This window comes from Equus asinus, chromosome 14 (genome assembly GCF_041296235.1).
Source record: "Equus asinus isolate D_3611 breed Donkey chromosome 14, EquAss-T2T_v2, whole genome shotgun sequence".
Classification (NCBI taxonomy): domain Eukaryota; kingdom Metazoa; phylum Chordata; class Mammalia; order Perissodactyla; family Equidae; genus Equus; species Equus asinus.
The window spans coordinates 14086568-14103893 of NC_091803.1; the positions used below are offsets into that span (position 1 = coordinate 14086568).

Below are 17326 nucleotides of genomic sequence, written 5' to 3' on the forward strand. Positions count from 1 at the left end.
GAAAATTATAAAACATTGATGAAAGAATTTAAAGAAGACACAGGTAAATGGAAAGACACCCCATGTTTATAGATTGGAAGAATTAATGTTGTTAAAATGTCCATACTACCCAACGTGGTCTACAGATTCAATGCAATCCTCATTCAAATCCCAATAGCACTTTTTACAGAAATAGAAAAACAATCCTAAAATTCCTATGGAACCACAAATGACCCCAAATAGTCAAAGCAGTCTTGAGAAAGAAGAATAAAGCTGGAGGTATCACACTTCCTGATTCCAAAAAAATATTACAAAGCTACAGTAATCAAAACAGTGTGGTGCTGACATAAGAACAGACATATAGACCAGTGGAATAGTATAGAGAGCCCAAAAATAAATCCACACATCCATAGTCAACTAATCTTCAACAAAGGTGTGAAGAACACATAAATGGGGAAAGGGCAGTCTCTTCAACAAGTGGTGTTGGGAAAACTGGATATCCACATGCAGAAGAATGAAATTGGACCCTTATCTCACACCATATACACAATCAACTCAAAATGGAATAAAGACTTAAATTTAAGACTTGAAACCATAAAACTACTGGAAGAAAACAGGGATGTAGCTTCCTGACATTGGTCTAAGCGATGATATTTCTGAATATGACACCAAAAGCATAGACAACAAAACCAAAAATAGACAAGTCAGATTGCAGCAAACCAAAGAGCTTCTGCACAGCAAAAGAAAGAATCAACAGAGTGAAAAGGCAACCTAAAGAACTGGAGAGAATATTTGCAAACCATGTATCTGACAAGGGCTTAATCTGTAAAATATATAAGAAAATCCTACAACTCAATAACCACAACAACATAAAACTAATAACCCAATTAGAAAATGCGCTAAGGACTTGAACAGACATTTCGCCAAAGAAGACATACAAATGGTCAACAAGTATACGAAAAGATGCTCAACGTCACTAATCATCAGGAGAATGCAAGTCAAAACCACAATATCACTTCATACTTGTCAGGATGGCTATTATCAAAAAAAAAACAAAAACAAAAGAGAAGTGTCAGCAAGGATGTGGGGAAATTGGTACCCTTGCACACTGTTGGTGGGAATGAAAAATGGTGTAGTCATTATGGAAAACAGTATGGATGTTCCTACTAAAATTAAAAACAGAACTACCATATGATCTAGTAATTCCACTTCTAGGTATTTATCTGAAAGAATTGAAATCAGGATCTCAAAGTGATATTACCACTCCCATGATCATTACAGCACTATTCACAATAGCCAAGATGTGGAAATATCCATATCCATCAACAGATAAATGGATAAAGAAAATGTGGTATGTACATATAATGAGTATCATTCTGCCTTAAAAAAAGGAAAGAGGGGCCAGCCAGGTGGCAAAGCCGTTAAGTTCGTGCGCTCTCCTTTGGCGGCATGGGGTTCACTGGTTCCAATCCCACGTGTGGACCTAAACACGCTTGTCAAGCCATGCTGTGGCAGGTGTCCCACATTTAAAATAGAGGAAGATGGGTCCAGATGTTAGCTCAGGGCCAATTTTCCTCAACAAAAAGAGGAGGACTGGTAGCAGGAGTTAGCCCAGGGCTAATCCTCCTGAAAGAAAAAAAAAAAGGAAAGAACTTCTGCAATATGAGACAACATGGATGAACCTTGAGGGCATTATGCTTGGTGAAAGAAGCTAGTCACAGAAAGACAAATGTTACATGATTCCACTTATATAAAGTATCTAAAATAGTCATATTTATAGAATCAAAGTATGGAATGGTGTTTTCCAGGGGCTGGGAAGAGGGGTAAGGGCATAAATTTCAGGTAAGCAAGATGACATCTGCTATAGAACACTGTACCTATAATACTGTGCCATATGCTTCAAATATTGTTAGGTGGGTAGATCTCACATTGTGAGATCATAATAAAATAAAATTTAAAAATAAAAAATAATTTCTTTTGATCAAAAGACGCTATTAGAGTGAAAGGCAGACACAACACAGAGCTGGAGAAGATAGTTGCAACATATGTAAAAAATGAAGGGACTTGTATCTAGAATCTACAAAGAATTCCTGACAATTAATAAGAAAAAGACAGACAACCTAATTTAAAATAGACAGAAGATACTTTCATAGGCGTTTCATAATAGAAGAAATTCAAATGACAAGAAATACATGAATAGGTGCTCAACTGAATTAGTAAGAAAAAGAATGCAAATTAAAACCACAATGAAATACCTCTACATATTCAAAGAAAGGCTAAAATTAAAAGACACACAATACCTACGTTAGTGAGGATATGAAGCAACTGAATCTCTCATATTGTTCTGGTGAGAGCATGAACTGGGAAAACCACTTTAGAAAACTGTTTGGCAGTATGTACCAAAGTAAGCATATCTTAGGACCAAGCAATTTAGTTCGTTGGTATAAACCCCACAGAAAGCCATGCATATGCACACCAAGAAACATGGACAAATATTGCATATAAGAGCAATATTTGAAATAGATAAAAATTGAAAACAACCTAAATGTCCATCATCAGTAGAATGGATAAATAAGTTCTCATATATTCATACACTGAAATACTATAATGAAATGAAAATTAACAAATAACAGCTTTATTCTACAACATGGATGAATCTCACAGAAATATTGAGTGAAAGAAGATACATATAAAAGAGTACACAGTGTATAATTACATTTTATAAAATGCAAAATCAGGCAAAAGTAAACTGTAATGTTTATAGTTGAAAAGAACAGAGGGCGGTAGTGAGAGGGAAGGAGACATAAGAGGAACTTCTCGGGGTACCAGTAATTTCTATTTCTTGACTGGAGTGATGATAACATACACAGGTATGTTATCTTTTATTTCATTGAGCACTTTCAACTTATATATTTTTATGTAAGTTATAGTTCAATTGTTTGTAAAGGTGCAAAGTTTTGGCTGCTGCATCTGGAAGTCTCATTCCTTCTCACAGGGAAAGGTTACTCAGGAAAAGAAATCAACGCTTTCTTTGGACCTGATTGTTAAAGAGTGAGGGTTCCCCTGCCAAGCTCCTTCATGCTCCTAGAATAAAGACCAATTTATTGAACCCATCTTGTCAGATCAACCACTTAACACGAACCAGAAATCAATATTTTCATGTGAAATCTCCTACTGTTTAAATATTAACAACCCATTCAACTGTTTTCAACGGGAGTTTGAACAGGCCAAAGAAAATCCATCTACAGCAACATGAAGGCCCAGAACTCCAGTTTTGACCTAAGGACAACAGGGAAAGGCTTTCTTCTGGAGGCATTCTTAGCTTCGTGCCATTCCCAAGCTCCCAAAAGACAAAACAAAGTCGAGTCCAGGCAATTGCCCATTCTCTTTCCAGACAGGGATTTTTTCTTTCTGAATCTGTGCTTCTTTTTCTTCTGCTAAAAAGCAGAACTGGACATCATAGACTATCTTTTTTTCTTACGCTGGGGCAGAAAGGAAAACACCTTTGAAGGGTGAGAGGACTAAGAACAAGGGGAATTGCTTTTTTTCCCTCCGTTGGCATTTCCTGGAACAATTGCTTCCGGGTTTGTGTTCTGTATTCCCTCATAGACCCCAACACACAACCACTGACCCTCCTCCTGAGGATGACATCCCACCCTACAACTGTTGCTCCTAGAGTCATACAGGGGCGGAGGTAAGGAGATGGAGACCTTCCCTCAGTCCCCTCTCCCAGATTAAAGAAATAATCAACCCAAACCTGAGGTTGCAGGAGGAGAGAACAAATGAGCCAGCGATCAGAAGGAGCAAAGGCAAGGGTAGTACTCACCCAAACCAGAAAAACCAGTGCCACAATCAGGTTCTTGTACCCCTTGAGTTGCTCCACGAATGGACCCATGGCAGCCTAGACTTTTCTCTGAAATATCCAATATGAACCAAGGACTCAGGTAGAACATAAAGCAATAAAACTTTAACAGAGCCCTGCAATAAAATAAAATGTGTTAACTCTGGTAACTTTCCACAAGAGGACGTGGAAGTTTACAGCCCTGTTTCTCTCAAAAATACACCTTTATAGGTCCTAGTTTCCCCCTAGAATTCGGAGTCTCACTTTCTGCCCTTTGGAACCAATGCAGCTTCCTGTAAGCAGGCAGATTCCATTCTAGGTTGCCAAGGACACCCTGGGGTCTTTACACTAAGCCAGGCTTACGCAACTGAGGCATTACCTCTTTCACAACTGTTTTAAATAATAATTCACCATATCCAAAAGCCATCAGTGAGAGAACTTACATTTTGTCATCCATTTGTAAATTTTCATAAAATGTATTTGGTGTTCATTGTAGTTTTTTACTGATATATTGTGACCCTAAAATGGGAGGACTTTGGCATGACAAATTCCCAGCGTAGGGAGAGTGTATCTACCTGAGAGTGTCAGCGTGGATTATTCCAGAGGATCATGGAGAAGTGACTTAGGTCTGCGGGAGTCAGGGTGGGGTTCAGCATGCGTCAGTGCCCACTGTCCTGAAATACATATGGTAAAATAATAATACGGTAGAATAGAGAGCTGGAATATCAATCCAAAGGAATATAATATAAATATGCCAAAACAATGATCAACATTCTTATTGTTGATTGTGGTTCAAATTTGATTCCGACGCTCTGAATCAGCTGGGGTAGAAAGAGACAATGCAAACCGTATCAGTATTCCCCATCCTTCAATCATGCACTAGGAATTTCATATGATTTTGTCATATCCATATCCTGTCTACACTGTTTTTTACTTAACATTTTTCCTTAAACTTACTCATTGTAAAAATTCAAAGACATTCATTTTGAAGAGAAAAGCAATAAAATCTAGAAAATTAAAGGTGCAGTTATCCATTATCTTTATAAAAATTTCAAACCTACAGAGAAGAATAAGAAAATTACAACTAAGCCTTGGTGTGCCAGCCACCCAGCTCTATCAAATTGCAGCAGTTTGCTGTACACATCTCAAATTTGTATAAACAAAAAATACTTCCTCAGTTGTTTTCCCTTCAACCTCTCCCAGATAACCATCAGGACATTTATGATTTCCATATATCTTTCGTATTGATACCAGCCCTGATATTGATTTCCCTACATTAAACCCAGCATATATGGGGTCAAAACCGAAGCACTCATTCCCTGCTTACTCCCTGGCTCCAGAATCCACTATTCTCCATGGAGACAGACACAGCCAAGGACAAGAACCTGGATTCATTATCTCCTCCTTACAAAGAGATACAGGCTGGTGGGAAAGCTGCTGACCAGCAAGGCCATATGCTCCCCCTCCCCTACCTAAAACCCCAAACAAAAACCCATCCTGTTAGCTTTTCAGAGAGTTTGGGATTTCAGCATTATCTGCCCTCTCTCCTTGCTCAGCGCTGTGCAAAAATAAAATTCCTACTTTCTTCCACTACACCCAGTGTCAGAGATTGGCTTGCTGCACAATGGGTGAGTGAACTCACTTCAGGTTCAATATCAATTTGGCGACCAAGAAGGGACCATATCCCAAGTGGACGTCTGTTGTCTACAGCCCCAAAGGGCAAGGAATGACAGGTACCGCCAAGGCTACTTGGTTGTTTAAGCAATCAAAGTCTATTGATAAAGGGAAAATAACAAGGAGTAGGGATAAAGGGGAACAACAAATCGGTATTTACAACATCCACACCACAATCAGCCAGGGAAGTCCCAATAGTTTGTACGATGGATGGTGGGAGCTCCGATTGTCTGGGTCTGAGGCAAAGTATCCTTTCCTCAGTGAGACTCCCAATTGTTCTATGCCTGTGACTCCCTTTTATCCTAAGGTTTCTCTAGGTTCTGACTCAGGGTTTCAGACATTTGGATACTTTTGAGTTATTTCTTCTTGTTCCCACGGATATGGTGTTTCTATCTTTTTTGTTCCCACGAATGGGATGTTTCTAAAGTCCTGTCAGATGCCCTTAGGGGTGACCAGCCCAGACAAGGAACATGATGCAGGACATATTCTTTGTAACTTGTGCCTTAGAGTCAGGGCCAAAGTGGCCATCTTTGGCCCCAAGCCCAGACACATTCCTTCATGTAGGGCGCAGGCCCAGTGTCCCTGGAAGGCGGGGAGGTCAATGAACTCTGGACAACGCCTCATGTGTTGCACACTAACCTCTGGCCAAAGGCCTCCCTTGGAAGCTGTCCTGCAGCTGCCTGAGCCCCTTGTCTCAGGGACAGCCCCAGGCGACTGGCTGCTAACCAGACATCATTGGGGCTTTTGCTTTGGTGGTGGAAGAAACTAGGTTCAGGACTTAGGAAAATGTCTCTTGTAAGTAGCTGGTAGTTTTTGTTTTTGTCCTTGTGCTAACCTTTTCCAACAGGACGAGCTAGAAATAACGGATACCTGGCAGCCCTCTGGGCTCCGTTTATTTTGAAGTCGTGATGCCCCAGCCAGATTTTGGTAAGTCCCTCGGGTGTGCACAACCGAGGTCCCTTGTCCTTGCTCATTTGGGAAGATCTGCATAGCAGATCTTCATTTGTTGGGCACCCACCGAGTGTAGGACATGGACTAAGCTGGGACTGGAAGCACTTTGGTTTTTAGTTTTGGTTTTGGTTTTGGTCTTTATTCTGGCTTCCGTTTGTGGCCGAGGGTTTTGGGGAAAGTGCGCTTGTTTGGTATTTGCTGTTTGTCTGTCCTTTTAAAAGTGTTAACATGGGAGGTGCCGCATCTATTCCACCTAAGAGCCCCTTGGGAAAAACTTTGGCTGACTGGTCAACCTATAGCTATAAGCCAATGTCTAAAGAGGGATGATTATCTTTTGTAACACCACGTGGCCACAACGTTCTTTAGACTCCAGAGAAAGAAAAATAGCCAACAATGGATCCTTAAGTTGGGAAACTTTTTAGAGAGCTCTCATGATAAACAGGTGTTTTATGGTACCTATAAAAAGACTAAATCAAAAGAAAAATGTAATGACTAGTCTTAAAAACTTAAACTTGGGGGGGGTCTCAGTTTCTTCTCATTGTCTTACAGATGCTAATGAAAACATTAAGTTAACAAAGAGAAATCAGAAAGGGAAGAGTCACAGAACTCACGCCAACAGGATGAAAATCTTGAGCTAGTTATTAAAAAGAAAAATGGGATAAATGAAACAGACACGAATAAATTTAAAACAAAGGTTTTAATAAAACACTGCCTAAGGTTGGATGGGCTAAAGGGACCCCCCCCCATTGGCTCCCCAACATTAAAGGACATCAGACAAACCTGTTCTATTTACCCCAGTTTGAAAAATTTAAAAGGTCAGGAGGCAGAAATCAGAGTGAAAAACCTGACCAGCAATTGTTTGGGGCAACAGTTAGGCTACTAATGCTAATAAGACCATAAAAATTAAAGTGTTTAAGCTAGTATCATATGAAGAGGTTATGTCAACTTTTCCTGGATATTTGCTTTGGGAATAAATGTTCTGTCTAACTGGGAATGCTTCCCCTACACAATATTGTAATACCAAAACTTGTTAATGGAATTCTAATGTAAGTTATAATTAAAAGTCTAAGAGTTAGTATAACTAAGATAAAGTTTTATAGAAATCGATAAACTTAAATGGGCCAATTTCAGTTCACCCAAACTGGTGTATTTACATATGCAGTTGGAAAAGCCAGCTACAATGGGAAACCTGTTTTAATCTTTTGAGGCTTCTAAATAAAATCAGAAACACTTTACTTCCTCTTTAAGAGAAAATAATTAAATAATTTAAACATGCCAGCAGCCCAACTCAGATCTGCTGCTTTTGTTTACTCTCTTGCTGAGCTTCCCAGCAAGCTGAGCTTCCCTTCAACTTCCCAAAATTCCTGATCTAAAAGTGAAAAGTAAAAATATGTAAACTTTTGAGATAATTTGGAATTGTAAGGGCCGTTCTGGGAAACCTGTTTCAGAAAAGAGAGGATTCAAAATCTCTCATAGTAGAATACAGTCTTTAATTAATATGCAAAAACTTCTAAGAGACAAAGTTATTTAACATGATAGAAAATGATCTTTGATGAACGAAAGCCTGTCTAAGTTTGCTGGTTTGATTTAAAATACACATGTCCTCAAAGTTATTGGCACTGGATATGAGGTAGACATACAGCCTGGGTCTACTGGTCAAATGAGCTCATGTCATCTCTGTTACAAAATTTATCAGCAAAACTAATAACTTAATATAATAGCTGACTTTGTTTAATGTTTCATGAGGTTTTTGTGGACAATCTAAATATAATTGTTGAGAACAGGTAAACTAAATAAATGTAAAAGGCTAAAAGTTTTTGGAAAAAGTATTTAACAATAAATTATATATATTATGATGTATGTACTTAAAACAACTTAAAATGATGGTTAACTGCTTTAGTGTCACATAAAGTTTTTAAAAGTAATTTAAACATAATTATTAAAACTGGATAAAAGTTTTTAAGTACAATAATTATGTTTTATAGTCTACATACTTAAAAAACAGCTTCCAAAATCTTTTTGGAAACAAACTTTATAGCTTTACTAAGTTAAGTTAAATAATAAAAGTGTATTGGGTATCTAAGTCATTTCCACATAAGATAAAATATTAAAGGTTAACTACTAAGCATAGATTTGTCTACCTTTGGTTTCTTACATCAAATAAATTTAAAAATACTTGGGTTTATTGATAAACATGTTTTATGTATGCTGAGGAATTTTCTATGAGAAAACACATATTTCTAAAAGATCTGTATGCAAGGAAAATAAAATATATGTTTTCAGTAAAAAGGTATAAAAATTAAAAATATTTTTGTTTCTTGAGTTAAGAAAGATAAATTTGCCCTAAAGTACTGGGACAAATTCTGAATGTAAAAAAGCAACAAAAGGTTTGTGAAAGCAAAGCCCTGTAAAATTTTGTGCATGGTCAATTTGGCTAAGACTAAAGTAAATCCAATTAAATAAATTTATATGTCAAAAGTAAACTGGTACAAAATTAAAACTTGGTTTCCTCTTTCTTAAAAGGATAATTTTCCTAAACTTGTAATCTGCTCTTGATAAAAAGATTATAAAAAGGTTTTTTGGACTATTTTAACTCTGTTTCCCTTTGATTGGTTCTGTGGTCACTTTAAATAGATACCTGAACATGGTTTCACAGTGAGCTTTGTTTCCTGTCTAAACAGATGTTTTAAAGCTTTTAATATATTTTTTTTAAAGATTGGCATCTGAGCTAACAACTTGCCAAGCTTTTTTTTTTTTTTTGCTTTTTCTCCCCCAATTCCCTCAGTAGATAGTTGTATACTTTTAGTTGTGGGTGCTTCTAGTTGTGACATGTGGGATGCCACCTCAACAGGGCCTGATGAGCGGTGCCATGTCCGAGCCTGGGATCCGAACTGGTGAGACCCTGGGCTGCCAAAGTGGAGCACGCGAACTTAACCACTCAGCCGCAGGGCCGGCCCCAACTTTTAGTACTTTTGACAAGCTTCCTACACACACACAAATATTCAAGTCCTGAATAAAAGCTTTCTTTTGACCCGGATGAGGAGGGAAATTTTCTCTGGGGATTTTCAGAGGGCCCCTGGGACTTCTCAGAGAGATTTGCTCTCTTCCTCTAAGAAAAAATGCTTATTTAATTAGGCTTGTTTGGTATGTTAAATTACATGGGAAGCATTGTCAAATAAGTTATGATAAACTTTCTTAAATGGTATTATGTAAATGAGTGTTATTAATATAAGTATTTTTAAACTTATCTAAAATTCTGATCTGTTCTGATTGTCAGCCATGATTCTGGTTATGATCTCAAAATGTTATACGTCATAGGAATGGTCAAGTGTCTATGTCAATTACCATTTTTGAATGTTTTGTTATTTACAAACAGTTGTTTAACTTTGATGTTTTTACAAATATGTTTCATCTTCAGAGAAATTCATGGAAAGGACTCTGGTGCTTACTCTAGAGTACAGGTTCTGATAAATGTTCAGATTGCAAAACTAAACTGGGTAGAAATTACAGAACTCTAACAGAGAAACTGGTGACCTCACAAACTGCTAACAGAAGGTTAAGATCAATAACCAATTACACAGGACAGAATAAACTGATAGGAACGATTATAATTTTTATGACTTTTTGCCTGACATATTACTGATTTTTGATGTTTTGGTTTTTTTCCAGATTTAAGAAAACCTTTTTCTCTATTCTCTTAAGGAACTATGATTTATAACAATTTATAAACAAAATTGAAGCATTTATCTTTCTCTCCCTACCTTAGCCTTCCAGAATTTGGAAATTCTTAGTGAGTAGGTATTCTTATTCTCATGGCAATATGGTTGTTTGCATAAGTCCAATAAGAATTTGTTCTTCTTATATCAGTACACAATTGGAAACACTGGTTATAATACCAAGGCTTTGACTAGAACATCATATTTGAAAAAAAAAATACAGGCTTGGATATAAGAAGACAGCTTTTGAGGAACAAAGGTTGACTTTATGGAATAAAGCCATTTGGAAATATTGGCCTGGTACCTTGCATATGGGTTCAGTAACCCGGTGAGGTTGAGTAAAGGCTGTCATTCCTTCTGGCAGATACAAGGAACCTCAATATTTCAGGGAACCTCACAAAGAGAGGAATTCACCCAAATCTGTAGGTACTGCAGGCAAAATCTAATGACAAGTTTCTTGGTGTGGCTTTCCTGGTCTTGAGAGACCCTTGAAATTCAACCTGAGATTCCTTATAAAATGTTCCAGCAAAGCAAATTTAAAAGAGTCTATGTGATCAATTACTATTCTTGCAGTACTTAGGTAAATAATGATGCCAAATTTATTAAAACTAGACTTATTTTGCAAACCAGTTAGTCTTAATTTGGCCATATTTATAAAACTGAGGGTGATTTTAAAGAGAAAGATTATGTTTCAATAAAAACTATAATACACATTTGTGGATATTGGATTTTGGTTCTGTCAATTGCCTTTAAGATCTTTGTTACATCTGTTGACTAGACTGGATCCTGAATACTTCTAGTCTACTGAAATATCTGGCTACAAACCTCCAAACTAACATTTTCAGGTTTTTTCCATCATTTTCATTCAGAATCATTAAAAACTAAATCTACCCTTTTCCTGAAGCCTTGCAAACTGAAGCTGGAGGACTTAATATAAACTTAAGAGGGATTCATGTCTGCTGCTGTGGAAGCCACTCAACAAGCTACCTCAGTTCCCGATGACACCATCAGAGACATTTCAAACTGCAAAAGGATGCTTCAATCCTGACTTCTAGAAATCTTGATTGGCTGACCCCTGGGTTTAAGAACTAGTTTACAATTTGCTCCAACCGTTAACCTTGTTTTTCTCTTTTTGTTTCTCTAGAAAAACTTCTTATTAAATACCTGGTTCCTTACTTACATGATACAGGTCTAACTTTGGGAGCCTACCTGCATCACCACCTTATTAAAAGACTGGTTCAGTGAAATGACACAACCTGTGCCCCAATTCAGCAGGAAGTAGCCAGATTGGTCACCACCGCAAATGCCTCAAGATTGAGGGATAAACATAAAATGGGGAGGGGGATTGATACTAGCCCTGATATGGGTTTCCCTACATCAAACACAGCATATATGGGGTTAAAACCAAAGCACTCCTTCCCTGCTTACTCCCTGGCTCCCTAGCTCCAGAATCCACTATTCTCCATGAAGACAGACACAGCCAAGGGCAAGAACCTATTTTCATTATCTCCTCCCTACAAAGAGATGCAGGCTGGTGGGAAAGCTGCTGATCAACAAGGTTATGGGCTCCCTCCTCTCTGCAAGTCATCTCAAGGCCAAACACAGGCTGGTGGGAAAGCTCTGACAAACAAGGCCGTATGCTCCCCCTCCCCTACCTAAAACACCAAACAAAAACCCATCCTGTTAGCTTTTCAGAGAGTTTGGGGTTTCAACATTAGCTGTCCTCTCTACTTGCTCAGCACTGTCCAGTAATAAAATTCCTACGTTATTCCACTACACCCAGTGTCAGAGATTGGCTTGCTGCACAATGGGTGAGCAAACTCACTTCAGGCTCAATATCAATATCATTGATAAAAGAAAGAGATAAGAACAAGGCCAGAGTGGACATGACAGTTACAATGACTACCTCAAGGTGGAACTACGAGCAGAAACAAAAAATTACATTTGAACCTTGATTGTCACCAGATGGCCAGAGAACAATGCAGTAGCCTTTCCCTGCAGTTAGGACATTTAGAAAGCCCCAGACGCAAGATACACTATAGCTGGAAAGGGGAACCAATCAGAACTGGACTCAGCCTTAGTCTTGCAAACTCTGCACTTTTTGCCTTTAAAAACTGGCCACACAGGGGCTGGCCCATTGGGGTAGTAATTATGTTTGTGCACTCTGCTTTGATGGCCCAGGATTCACAGGTTTGGATCCCAGGTGTGGATCTATGCATTTCTCATCAAGCTATGCTGTGGAGGCATCCCACATAACATAGAGGAAGATTGGCACAGGTGTTAGCTCAAGGTCAATCTACCTTACAAAAAAATGAAGCAGCCCCCCAAAGACCAAAGGGTAGCTCACCTATCAACTTGAGGGTTGAGGTGTACCTCCCCAGTTTGCAAACCTTTTAATAAACCTCACTTTTCTGTAAAAATTATCTTTGCCTCATAAAGCTGCTCATTTCAGTTAACATTTCTGGTGATGAGGATGGGATGTGAAATGGCTACCAGATTTCCTCTTGGGGGTCTACTGGACATTGCATGCTGGCACAGCCCAGAGCCCTTTGACTGTTCCTCCACATCTCCAATGGCCTCAGGAGGAGGATCAAGGTAAGGCCCTCTCGCATCCTTGAGCTCCCATACTTTGATAGAGGTCTAGAGGCTCCTTAAGAGGGGATTCCCTAATAAGGTTCAGCTGCAGCTGGTTTCCAAGGGGGTTTCTCCAGGGAATTTTCTCCAGGGAGGTGTCTCCAATACAGGGAGTTGTCTCCATTCAGGATGGACTTCAGAACAAACTTTTGGTCTAAAGATTGCTCAAGAAAAGTAGAAAATGGCCAACTTCCTGCCATCACTCCTGCAGCCTTTATGTACAAAAATTATTGACCAAACAGTTGCAAGTTCCTTCCCCTGTGGGTCCAAATTACTAGAGATGATCTAAAATTACACTGGCCACAATGGAGCTCCTTTGATATTCCCAAATTGGTTTCTTTGTGTGCTCAATTGGAAAAAGGGGGCTATCATACCTCTCAGAAACAATGGAATGCATTCTTTGATTAATATACAGAAGCTTCTAAAAGATAAAATGACTTCAAAAACAGCTCTAAAAAGGATCCTTACCACAAAAGAAAAGAATTTTTAGTAAAAAATCTTTAGCCATCTGAACAGGTGCAACAGCCAGGAAGCTATCTGGCTCCAAAAATTCTTTCGAGTTTTGTGCCTGAGATGTGGCTAAAATTTTAGAAGTCTCTGTCTATATCTGTGTGTGTATTGTAGGTGAGGAAGACATTTCCTCTACCCACTCTAGGTCCTTCTGGCCAGACTACAAGTTAAATTCATATGAGACAGAATAACAGGAGAAAATTAACCAAAGCTTTATAACATGTATTCATGGGAGAGACCTAGAAAAACTGAGTAACTCACCAAAATGGCAGAAGCTGTCGCCTTAAATAACATCCTCAGCTAAAGACAAAAGGAGGACGTTGGGGGTGGGAGGAGTCAGTTAGAGGAGATTACCAGAAAAGCACAGTAAACCGAGTGAGTTTGTTATGCAGATTTAAGTCCTTGCCTTCCACATTAAGAGTTTCTAGAGATAAAGTCATCTTCCCTTCTTCCTGGTTCAGAGAGGGAGACACCTTTACAGATAGAGATTTCCTTTACAAATGTAAATCTCTCTTAACAAAGGGTAAGTAATTTCTACTCTTCAGAGTTTGTCTCATGTCTGCAGTTTTTAAAAGTAACCAGCCCCAAATAATCCTCATACCAAAGACACATGTCTTGGGGTGGCCAATTCCACTCCCCCACAGTCCTGCCTTTGAAATTTTTAAGTTTCACAGTCCTTTGAAATTTTAAGAAGTTTCATGGTCCAGAAGTTGAGTGGTAGATTGTTTCATCTCACTGAACATTTCTTAGTCCTGATAATAGATCAGTCCAATTAAATTCATTTTAGAAGGTGATGATGCAGGAGGTCTCCCAAAGTTGGGCCTATTTGTGGAAGGAAGCAATCAGGTATTTAGTAAATATTTCTATGGAAATAAAAAGAAAAACAACGTTAATGGTTGGAGCAAATTATAAACCAGTTCCTAAGCCCAAGGGGCAGCCAGTCAAGAAGATTTCTAGTTGTCAGAGTCAAAGCATCTTTTGCAGCTTGATATGTTTTTAATGATGTCATCGGGCATTCAGGTATCTTTCTAAGAGGTTTACATCTTACCATTGCTGTGTATGTTTATATCAAGTTGTTTAGCTTCAGTTTGCAAGGCTTCAGGAAAAAGGGCAGGTTCAATTCTCAATGATTCCAAATGAAAATGAGGGAAAAAATTGAAAACATTAGTTTTGGGGATTTGTAGTCAGAAAGTTCAGGAGACTTGAAGAGTTCAGGATCCAGTCCAGTTCACAGGTAGAAAAAAACCCTCAAAGACAATTAACAGAACTAGGATCTAATATCCACAAATGTGTATTATAGTTTTTTACTGAAACATAATTTTTCTCTCTAAAGTCACCCCCATTTTTACCAAAGATAGACAAATTAAGACTAAACGGTTGCAAAATAAGTGGTTTCAAAAAAACTTGGCCCAATTATTCACATAAGTGCCCCAAGAATAGCAATTGATCACATAAGCTCTTAAATCTGCCTTGCTGGAATTTTTTATGAGGAATCTCAGATTGAACTTTAAAGGCTTCTTGAGGCTGAAAAAGCCAAGCCAAGGACTTGCCATTAGATTTTGCCTCCCTGTAACTACAGATTTTGGTGGACTCCTCTCTTCTCGAGGTCCCCCAAAATATTTTGAGGTTCCTTGCACCTGCCAGATAAGTGAGCTTCCTTACTTACCAGATAAGTAATTGCTGGAATCTCTGTAAAAAAGGTACCAAGCCAATATTTCCAAGTGGCTTTATTCCATAAAGTCCAATCTTTGTTTCTCAAAATCTGTCTGGTCATATATAAGTCTATGCCTGTTTCTCTCAAATATGACATTGCAGTCAAAGCTTTGGTAAGATAACCAGTGTTTCCAATTGTGTCCTGTTATAAGAAGAAAAGATTCTTATTGAACTTATGCAAGTAACTATATTGCCATGAAAATAACAATACTTACTAAGAGTTTCCAAATTCTGGAGGGATCAGATAGGGAGAAAAAGACAAATGCTTCAATTCTGCTCACAAAGGTATAATTTCACCAAATTGCTATACATCGTAGTTAGCATAAGAGAAAAGAGAAAAAGATGTCCTTAAATCTGAGAAAAAAATTAAAAAATCAACAATATTTCAAATGAAAAGTCTTAAAAAATTATAATCACCCTCATCAGCTCATACGGTCCTATATAATTGATTCTTAATATTAATCTTCTATTAGCAGATTTATGAGGTCATTAGTTTCTCCATTAGAGTTCTGTAATTTCTTACCCAGTTCAGTTTTAAGATCTGAAGGTTTATCAGAAACCTGCATTCCAGAGTAAATGTCAGAGGCCTTTCCATGAATCTCTCTGAAGATGAAACATATTTGCAAAAGCTTCAGAGTAAAATAATAACTGTCTGTAAGTGACAAAAGACTTAAAGATGACAATTGACAAAGAAACTTGGTGATTTCTGTGACATACAACACTTTAAGATAATAACCAGAATTGTGCTTGATAACCAGGACATATCAGAATTTTAGGAATGCTACATAATTTTTTAAACACCTATATCAATAACATTTACCCACATAATACCATAGATCTCTTTGAAACAATGTTTAGTTATCCATTTAAGCATAGTGACAACTAAAGATTTTTAGGGAAATCCAAAAGATTAAATAGCTTTAAGACCTTAGCACCTGTGGTTAAAGACTTAATAAACAATATGGGAAATTTATTTTGATAAAACATAAAATCCCTACCCTTCTGCTAATCTACTTAAAGAAAAAGCTTTCCATACTCTCTTCACCAAGAGCAGACTAAAAGTTCAGGAAAATTATCCTTTGAGAGAATACCAAATTTTAATTTCTTCACCAGCTTATTTTTAACATTAAAACTCATTTACTTAATTGGATTTACTTTGATCTTAGTCAACTTGACTAGCATAAAACTCCTTTCAGAATTTCTCCTTCAAAAACCTTCTACAGCTTTGTTTTTACATTCAGAATTTGTCCCATGCCTCCTTTCTTCCTTTCTAGGAAGACTTTAGGACAAAGTTATCTTTCTTAAGCCAGCAAACAAAAATACTTCCATTCTTTATACCTTCCTTACTGAAAACATACATTTTACTTTCCTTGAATACAGACCTGTTTTCCTTATTAGCTTTCGGTAGTTTTAATTACATATATTAATTAGAATTTTAGCCCTTAACAAACCATAGTAAAAACTAAAAAGGTGAGCAACTATGAACTGTCTTTTATATGAGCATTCTAAACACTTTTCATAATTTCTAGGAAACATACTACTTCAAGTAATAAAACACAAGGCATGTTTACTAATAGACTCAAACACTGTTAGCCTCTCTGCAATGAGAAGCCAAAAGTAGATAAACTTACATTTAATAATTAATGTCTAATATCTTATTTGGAAATGATCTAGACACTCAATGAATTTTATCATTTAAATTAACCTAGCAAAACTTCAAAGTTTCAAGTTACCAGTGATTTTGGAAGCTATTTTAAATACACATGCCATAAACTATAATTATTGCTAAAATTTTATCTATAAACTCTTATTTCATTTATATCTAAATCATTTGTTCCAAATAATTATGTTTAGATTACCCACAAAAACTTCATGAGACATTAGACAAAATTAGCTATCAATCTAAGTTATTATGCTGACAAATTTGTAACAGGGATAACATGAACTTTTTTTCTTTTTTTTACTAGTAAACCCAGGCTGCACACCTGCATCATATCCAGTGATGGTAAGTCTGAAGACATGTCTATTTTAATCAAACCAACAAACAAACAAGTTTTCATTTACCAAGGATTAATCTATATTGTGTTAACTTAAAAGACATTGGGTTAATTTCTATTGCATTTAGAATTTACGTAAGTGCTTACTTTAAGCCAATTAAACAGAGCTCTTAATTTTGGCCATGCCATCTGGGGGTAAAATAGCACACATATATAACATACATATAGACATACATAAACACGCAGGTAGACACAGACAGAGATGTTAAATTTTTGTTATGAATCAGGTGCAATACAAAACTCACTAGTTT

The 17326-nt window shown here is 37.3% G+C and overlaps 1 protein-coding gene across 3 annotated transcripts in view; it reads right to left on the bottom strand.

Annotated features, from left to right (window-relative positions):
• The window catches only part of LOC106836324 (NXPE family member 3-like), an 87530-nt gene that overhangs the window by 25349 nt on the left and 44855 nt on the right, over positions 1-17326 (bottom strand). For all 3 annotated transcript variants that reach the window (XM_044746729.2, XM_070484326.1, XM_070484325.1), the window contains exons 2-3: positions 4396-4494; positions 3806-3957 (exon numbers count right to left, since the gene is read on the bottom strand). In XM_044746729.2, the coding sequence (XP_044602664.1) occupies positions 3806-3874 (69 nt within the window). In that variant the 5' untranslated portion in view covers positions 3875-3957; positions 4396-4494. The remainder of the gene's footprint in view (positions 1-3805; positions 3958-4395; positions 4495-17326) is intronic.